This window comes from Lineus longissimus, chromosome 1, assembly GCF_910592395.1.
Source record: "Lineus longissimus chromosome 1, tnLinLong1.2, whole genome shotgun sequence".
Classification (NCBI taxonomy): Eukaryota; Metazoa; Nemertea; class Pilidiophora; order Heteronemertea; family Lineidae; genus Lineus; species Lineus longissimus.
In genome coordinates this window covers 9,104,550-9,114,073 of record NC_088308.1, presented here as the reverse complement: position 1 = coordinate 9,114,073, position 9,524 = coordinate 9,104,550, and the positions used below count along the sequence as shown (strand labels likewise).

Sequence of the window (9,524 nt, the reverse complement as noted above, 5' to 3'; positions counted from 1 at the left end):
GTGGACAATATAACATTCTGTCTGTACCAAAGATGGCTGACATTATCACATTCTGCCGATACCAAAGATGGTGGACAATATCACATTCTGTATTTACCAAAGATGGCTAACAATATCACATTCTGTCTTTACCAAAGATGGCTGACAATATCACATTCTGTCTGTACCAAAGATGGCTGACAATATCACATTCTGTCTATGTACCAAAGATGGTGGACAATATCACATTCTGTCTATGTACCAAAGATGGCTGACAATATAACATTCTGTCTGTACCAAAGATGGCTGACATTATCACATTCTGTCTGTACCAAAGATGGCTGACATTATCACATTCTGTCTGTACCAAAGATGGTGGACAATATCACATTCTGTCTGTACCAAAGATGGCTGACAATATCACATTCTGTCTATACCAAAGATGCTGGACAATATAACATTCTGTCTGTACCAAAGATGCTGGACAATATCACATTCTGTCTATACCAAAGACGGCTGACAATATCACATTCTGTCTATACCAAAGATGCTGGACAATATCACATTCTGTCTGTACCAAAGATGCTGGACAATATCACATTCTGTCTATACCAAAGACGGCTGACAATATCACATTCTGTCTATACCAAAGATGCTGGACAATATCACATTCTGTCTATACCAAAGATGGTGGACAATATAACATTCTGTCTGTACCAAAGATGGCTGACATTATCACATTCTGCCGATACCAAAGATGGTGGACAATATCACATTCTGTATTTACCAAAGATGGCTAACAATATCACATTCTGTCTTTACCAAAGATGGCTGACAATATCACATTCTGTCTATACCAAAGATGCTGGACAATATCACATTCTGTCTATACCAAAGATGGTGGACAATATAACATTCTGTCTATACCAAAGATGCTGGACAATATCACATTCTGTCTGTACCAAAGATGGCTGACAATATCACATTCTGTCTATACCAAAGATGCTGGACAATATCACATTCTGTCTATACCAAAGATGCTGGACAATATCACATTCTGTCTGTACCAAAGATGGCTGACATTATCACATTCTGCCGATACCAAAGATGGTGGACAATGTCACATTTGCCCATACCAAAATGCTGGACAATATAACATTCTGTCTGTACCAAAGGTGGCTGACATATCACATTCTGTCCATACCAAAGATGCTGGACAATGTCACATTCTTCCTAGACCAAAGATGGTGGACAACATCACATACTGTCTATACCAAAGATGGTTGACAATATCGCATTCTGTCTATACCAAAGATGGTTGACATGTCACATTCTGTCTATACCAAAGATAGTGGATATATAACTTTCTGCCTAGACCAAAGATGCTGGACATATTGTTGTATAATAGTTATCTGGTCTACATCTTACAAATTTGCGTAACCTCTCTAATGTGTATTTACCAACTTTAAATATTTATCCTCTGTATGCCAGCTGGCATACCCTAGACGATGTAACACGTAATGGAGAAATAAACGTATAAAAGACATATCTGTGTTCTGGTTCAACTGCTGATCATCACGTGGATGTTCTAACAATCTTTCGCAAGGAGACGCTCACTCGATGGAATATAACAATATCACATTCTGTCTATACCAAAGATGCTGGACAATATCACATTCTGTCTACACAAAAGATGGTAGACGATATCACATGCATTCTGTCTGTACCAAAGATGGTGGACAATATCACATTCTGTCTGTACCAAAGATGGTGGACAATATCACATTCTGCCCATACCAACGATGGTGGACAATATCACATTCTGTCTACACCAAAGATGGTGGACGATATCACATTCTGCCCATACCAACGATGGTGGACAATATCACATTCTGTCTACACCAAAGATGGTGGACGATATCACATGCATTCTGTCTGTACCAAAGATGGTGGACAATATCACATTCTGCCCATTCCAAAGATGGTGGACAATATCACATTCTGTCTGTACCAAAGATGGCTGACATTATCACATTCTGTCTGTACCAAAGATGGTGGACAATATCACATTCTGTCTGTACCAAAGATGGTGGACAATATCACGTTCTGCCCATACCAAAGATGGTGGACAACATCACGTTCTGCCCATACCAACGATGGCTGACAATATCACATTCTGTATGAACCAAAGATGGTGGACAATATCACATATATATAGATAATGTCAGGATGAGTCCACTTAGGCATGATGAGGAAGTATTGTGGCTTGGTATTCCTTAGACCATTGTCTATCGCCACAACGATGAAAATTGTATGGTTCCTCCTAGATATAATACAGTTTTGGAAAACACCACCTGCATATAGATCAGACTGTGCCGAGTGTAGGAGCCCAGAGGTTGCCCCAGCACAATCTCGCCAATTTTCATGCCGATCTTCCATATGTTTGCAACTTCAGAACAGCCACACTCATCCAGAACTGCTTTTGGACTACAGATGACAGGATAGTCCCAGGGTTGATGGTCATAATGAGGTCAGTGCAGACTAGGCCCAGTAGCTCAATCGGCATTAGAGACAGCCCCAGCAACCCACAACAGCTGAACTAAGCGTTCTCTCCATCAGTTAATTTCATTCACAATAGCAGCGTTAGGACTTGATGCCAACATTTCTGCTAGCAGCGTTAGGACTTAATGCCAAGATTTCTCCTGATGCCAATTGCGCTGCTCGGCCCTAGCCACTAGCAGAATCGCAGATTGATCAGAGCTCAAACATACTAGGCAACTTGGACAATGCAGCTTCATGTGAGGCTGTGGACTCCCTCTGCAAAAAAGTTCGAATCCAATAGATGAACGAAAGGAAAACAGCTATGATTTTTGTCGACATAATTTAATTTATGTGTCTAAAAATTTACAAAAGCTATGCATGACCATATTTTTATGATGAGAGCTTTCTTATTGTTGAACAAAAAAACTTAACCCCCACCACAATTGATTGGCAGAAAAATACAGCACATGTCCAGAAAATGTAAGCAGAACAAATTGGACAGATTGTACGCAGCACCCAATGCCAAGCAAATATTGATACCATCAGCAGTGTATGACCGAAATATCAAAATGCACTGTGATTCTCACACCATTTCTAATGGAGCAAACATCTCAGGCAAGGCTACAATGATTGAATAAATGCTCCCCTCATTAATAAAGGAAGTTGCCACCAACAACCTCAAGCAGCAACTATTTTTTTCTGGACCTGGTCCATCTCAGGTAGATTTACGTAATATTTGGCAAGAACCATGCAGCTGATAAGGATGCATGTGGCTATAGCACATGTAGCAGCAAGCAAGCAAGATATATACTGCTGGTCATACACTGCTGATACCATGTAGATTAGTTGTACTGTAGACCCCAACTTGGGAAATTGTCCCTGTACACCTACACTCTGGGCACCAGGCGAGATAAATATAACATGAATGATGCTGTAAGGTTCGAATCAGCTAAAACAATGAAATCAGAGTTTTTGTACATTCTGAGAAAACTCTGCCATCGACACAAAATATGCATTTTGAAATGAGTCGAACAGTTTTATGAAAATCTGATGAGCTGAACTGGTAAAATATAAGGCCTGAAGTTGCCTCCTGCCCATTTCCTTCAGCAAAGTGGCCATACCGAAACTGCCTGACAACGTTGTTGGAGACAGCCTGGTGGAAGGATAAACAGCTATCTACAGGCTGCTGCTCAGAGTTTTTGTACATTCTGAGAAAACTCTGCCATAAACAGCTATCTACAGGCTGCTGTTTTGATTATACTAATAGTATTTATGAAGACTAGACTTTATCAATTCCGGATTTATATCTTGATTATACATGTACAAATGCACATGTAGCACTAATTGGAGTAAAAAAATATTTCTTGAAAACATTTTGTACACCTCATGTTTGGTTTTAGCATGGTACTTCTTAAATATAGAATTATTCTTTCAGTGAAGTCACAACTTATGAATACTAAAAAGTACAACGTTGATAAATATACAGCATATCACAAAAAAATGGTACTTTTTGTACCTTATTACTTATGTGTCCTTGAATAAATATTCTACTCTACATGGACAGCACAAGTAGTCAAATATAACATTAACAAGTGTCCAAGTATATGTAGGATAACTATATGACTTGGACAATTCTGTCATGATGGCCTTGGATGAAATTTGGAAATATTGAAATACAGTGGAACGTCCCTTAACAGACACCTCTCTATTAAGGACAACCTCTCAATCAAGGACACGAGTTTTGGTCCCTAATTGGTTGTTTCCAATCAATTTGAGCTCTCTAATTAGGACACCTCTCTATTAAGGACAGTATTTATCAGTCCCAAGGCTGTCCTTAATAGAGAGGTTCTACTGTATTTGTAAAAACACATCCGCTCTTAGGACAATTGTATTTCTTCATAGCAAGTATGGGAAAGGTTCTTGTCCTAGCCAGCCGGCCTATCTTCAGGGGATTTCTATTTTTGGCTTTTCAGCCAAAACATATAAAAAAGTAATTCTCTCCAACAAGCACCATTCTTCCTAATATTTGATTCGTAAATCTGTAAACTAGAAATTGCGGTGGGTCTCAAAATTATATTTAAGAAATTTTTTGAAGAAATCGTCAGAGTAATTTCTGCTCAGCGGACCAAAACGTTGTGGATATTTACTTCTGGCAAAACTCATAGGCACTGGAAAAGTTGATAACCAGCCATCATGAACAAAAACAGGAATGGCATGGATTACTGCTGAGCCAGCGGTATAGTGCATAGCAGAGAAGCTTTTTGTGGCGCTGGCAAATGATAATTATTGTTCCAATAATTGGGCTGGTCAAGTCACTCAGGTAATATGATAACCCAACGTTGGCTGACCTATTCATCCAGTGGCTAGAATGCCTGACCATACATGTTTACAAATAAAAATCAAGGCTTTTTCGCGGCAGCATGCAACTTCTACAGTTGCTGTAGCATGGAATGCGTACAAGCAAATTGATAAACATGATGATAAGTATTTCATTTTCGGGAATACTTTAACGATGAGGGCTTCTTTAGCCATAACTGGTGGCCAAAGTGTTCTTGATGATCTGGCTAGAGATACTTGACTGACCTCTTGTCACAAAGCTGTAATAATGCGATCGCAAAAAGTATTGTTACACAGCCCTAGGCAGCCCGCTTTAGATGACACTGTGATAGAGCTGTACTCTGTTTCTTCAGCATTGGTTTACAGGCCTACCCTAATAAGATAACCTAGTATTGTGCAACGCAACTATCTTTCAGTAAATGTGATATTGTCACATTCCAGAGTTCAACTACCTTTAGTCAGATCGATATGAAAAACACTTTACCGGCCAACTACAAATTCACTTTTTAACAATCGTTAACCTTTTCGAAAAACAGCTATAACATCTATTTCATGGTGATGGCGTTGTCAATGGGTTGTTCAGCTGAAAACGAGGTCGTGTCGTGTTTAATGGAATCAGTGTAAATCTCGTCGTATTCGGTATTGGACTTGTCGTAGGCGCGACAGGTGTTTCATGGAAGACGTAGATATCGGATGTTATACACTGGAATGTGATGACGGCAGCTACCACGATTAAAAACCATGTCTTATCTGAGGACTGAAATCAAGAGATGAAATGTGATTAGTCCAGATATCATCCAGGCTAATCAGATCTGCATTCTGACGGGCAACTACCATACCGATGATCTGCGGTCAGGCGATTTCTTGATGTAGAAAGGGATTTTCTGGTGCTCTATTGAAAAATCATCGCTGAGTGCATATAAAATCTGTCATCGGCAGCTCGTCAGGAGGGAATTGCCTGTCAGTTCGGAGGTCTGAATACCCGAGTGGATATTGTAAATTGTGATCATTTCTAAAAATCAAGGGCTACATGTATCACTAGATAGCAGTAATTCAATCTCATAACCTCATTTGTCCATTATCACTCACTGACTCAGTGTGCTCAGTCGATTTGGCCACGTCTTCTTTCCATATCTTAACTACGGCAAACGCAACAATGCATCACTGCTAAATTCAGCAGAGTGCCAAAATGTCCCGGGTCAGGGACTGCCTTTTGGTTTTTGATGGAACCACATCGGTTGATAACTTGAGGAGAGAAATGACCTACCAGATCACCGTTTCTGTACCACCAACTCTGAAAAGGGAATATTTATCATTAGGCCACACCAACATTATATTACACAAATCGCACTATTTGCTTATGATTTCAGCCTTTTGGACCATGCTGATGGAATGTGCTTTTCAATTTCAACTGTTTATTTCAGGAAAGCCGGCACTCTGATTGCTATTATACATAGGTGCATTTGGGGATAATGTTCCACTAAGAACATTGTCAAATTTGAAATGAAATGAAATGAAATGAAATTTATTGGCCAAAACACAATCTTTGCATATAAGGCACGAAACACAAATACAAATGTACATCACTATAAAAATATCAAAACAATAAATTTACAATAAACCACAATCCCACGTTGCTATCGTTACAGCACAGCTAATCAGAGGTCTAAAAGCGCTCTAGTTTTTTTAAGAAAACAGAGACATATGCGTTATGAAGACACAGTGACAGTAAACACACAAATAATGCGGCAACTGCATGTACATGTAATTTCAAACAAACCAAAAAATTGTAGTAAGTACTATGATTATTTACAGGACTAGAAATATTTAGGAACGTATTCAACATTTACTGTGACTGTGTATCTGCCAGACTCAATTTTTAATTTGTGATTACTTGTCCTAAATCTAGTTAAATGAATTCGATCAATGGTCGGTAGCATCGTTGATAGATAACTTTCATATGTGAAAGATGATTTGAATTGTCTGTAAAGACGGAGTTTGTTTTTCTGTGCAGGGTTCCTGAGAAAACTTCTCAAATTAGATGAGGATCTAACCGGTCCTATGGCACCAGCTGCTTAGACTTCTCAAATTCACAACCCCTTCCCGTTCTGAGAAGGGGTGAATATCATCAAATTATCAAATTCCTAGTCTTTGATCAGGACTCTCAGCAGAGCTTGTTTTGATTGACAACAGACACAGACCTGTGTCTCTCCTTGTCTGTGTCCTTCCGACCAATCCCATCCTATGAAAATCTGAAGCTGTCAGTTCTCAATTTCAGAGGGAGGGAAGTTCTGATGAATTTGATAAGTTTGCTCAAAATTTAGAATATTTTTAATTGTACAGGATCCCTTATTAATTACAACTAGAAACTTTGCAGACAAACCACTTACCACAGTGAGTCCAACAATAGCACTTACTGAAAAGATGAAGAGGAAATATAAATCAGATTGTGGAAACCAAAAAACACGCGACCTTTTTGCTTCACTCAAACATTTGTCCAAGGCGGTTTGTAATGTGTATCACTGCAGGTTCCGGTAAAGTATCTCATGAAGGCCCAAGGACTATACCTTGAGTGTGTTGAGCAGTTTCATTTCAAGAGTTTTAGTCCACAGCGGGCCACAGTGTTTATCCCATTATACCCTACGTCGAATGTTTTTTATAATCCATTCATCTCGATGTTGGATCAGATTTCCTTGTACATCCACTTACAAATTTGTGGGTGATTCAGCAAGAAGCCAAACTTGATACTTACTGACAATATTGGTTGCTAGTAAATAATAGGAATCATTTATGGAGCCTCGCACCACACACAGAATAAAAGTTATCTGAAATAACAAAATGAATGTTAAAGGGACAATATAGGCAGCAGCTGGGCAGGCAAGATAAAGTTACACGAAGTCGCCAATAACTAAATAAGGGTCTCTCACATCTCACAGTGGGTCGAAATGATTCACACTTGTATGAGGAATATATTAGTGCTGAATCTGACATGACCCAGGGCCCTTACTCACTACTGTGTATATTAGTCACCTGAAGATGGCCAAATAGCCCCTCTCCTCCTACCTATTATCCCCCTTTGAAGTAAAACAGGTTAACTCTAAAAGACGTCATACAGTGGTCTTTTCCTAGTTTCCTGTTGTTCCGTGAATGACGCCATGGCAATCTTTAACACCTCCCTGGTTCCTTGACTTCAAAAATGTTTTTCTCAGTGAATTTGCATGAGAATTTTTCTGACAATTACTAGAGTGACTGAAAATATGGTCAAATCGTGCAAGACAATGTCATACAGATACAACGAAATGTTCAGTGCTGCAAACAACTCCCCACTTGACTTACCACCATCATAACTGCAGTCAGTACACCAATCATCTTGGTAATGAATACCTGGAAAACAATAGGTTCTGTTTAAACTATACACCAAGTACAGTACAAACTCTATTGTGGACACCCATGGGACTGGACAGTTATGACCGTAATGTAGAGGTGTCCTTAACATGGAGGTTATGCCATTTATATTGTCCAAAAAGTGGATTCCTTCATGTGTATGAACACAGGGGTCGTGAAGCCTAAATATTACATATTCCATTTATTTTTAAATATTAACTATTTCAAATAATTTGATGCCATTTATATGCGAACTTGAAGTTACTTTATTGTAATACCTTATGGCATTTCTAGTGCAGGTAATATTAATTTGCCAACATTGATATACTGTATGCACTGTGCAGGTTGTGTTCGTACGCTACATACTACATAGCCAGCTTACATCCTTAATCATTCGTATAAAAGCATTTGATTGAGCTACTTCACATCAAGCTTTGTAATTAGAGCACAAGGGGACAAACAACTCAATGGACTGCAATTAATGTCAATAGCTTGGCAATGTGACGCACAGTGAAGATAATTAAACGAAACATTTGGTTTTAATTAGGAGAGCAACGGACATTAAATTCTCTACCTGTAATTAACTGAACAAAGTCTCCTTTTATGTTCATTAATTACGCAAACTTCCCACCTGTTAGGTCTATCTGACAAAGTCAGTGACACGGGAAGCCATTGTGTTTGTTTACTGTCCAATTGTAAGGTGATTGGACCGAAAAGTCACCATGGCCGTGTCCGCAATTCGGAGAAATGAGGTAATGAAAATCCGAGAGATATTGTGAAAATGAGAGGGATTTTCAAGATTTCTGATCATCTTGGACAAAACTATAGTGTCATCACAGTGATCGGAACGAGTTTACAATCCCCGTTCACACCCCAAAAAAAGGTCATCGGTTGACTAACCAAGCACCACTGTTCAATGGATTTATAGTTGAATGCAATCAAACTACGTCATTTCCGATCGGGGATTCTAAAGTTTAGCCCAGTGATCATATCAGTGTTAGGCCTACTCATACTGTAACTGTTTTTAAAAAAAAGAAAAAGTAAAGAAGGTCAACACCTTTTCATCTCTCAAGACCTTATTATTTGTCCGATCGCGGTAAAATTGATAAAGTGCAACATGCAACATGCACGAATATTCCTCAACTTACCAAAGTTGGTGAAACTTCATGATAAATTGCATTTTCATTAGGAGTAGTTGGATTACTTTCTGCTCGAGTTCGGTCTGCCATTTTGGACGATGAAAACTGTCACATGATTTCTACTCTGACATTTTTGTAACACGA

General features: G+C 38.9%; 1 protein-coding gene across 1 annotated transcript; it reads right to left on the bottom strand.

Annotated features, from left to right (window-relative positions):
* Positions 1-2,852: 2,852 nt before the first annotated feature.
* Positions 2,853-9,482, bottom strand: LOC135487922 (uncharacterized). The gene is made up of 6 exons (XM_064772195.1): positions 9,390-9,482; positions 8,194-8,241; positions 7,610-7,682; positions 7,248-7,273; positions 6,125-6,151; positions 2,853-5,614 (listed from the first exon to the last, which is right to left on the bottom strand). The coding sequence occupies exons 1-6, from the start codon at positions 9,468-9,470 to the stop codon at positions 5,408-5,410; spliced, it is 462 nt and encodes a 153-aa protein (XP_064628265.1). The 5' UTR covers positions 9,471-9,482; the 3' UTR covers positions 2,853-5,407.
* Between the last annotated feature and the right edge of the window lie 42 nt (positions 9,483-9,524).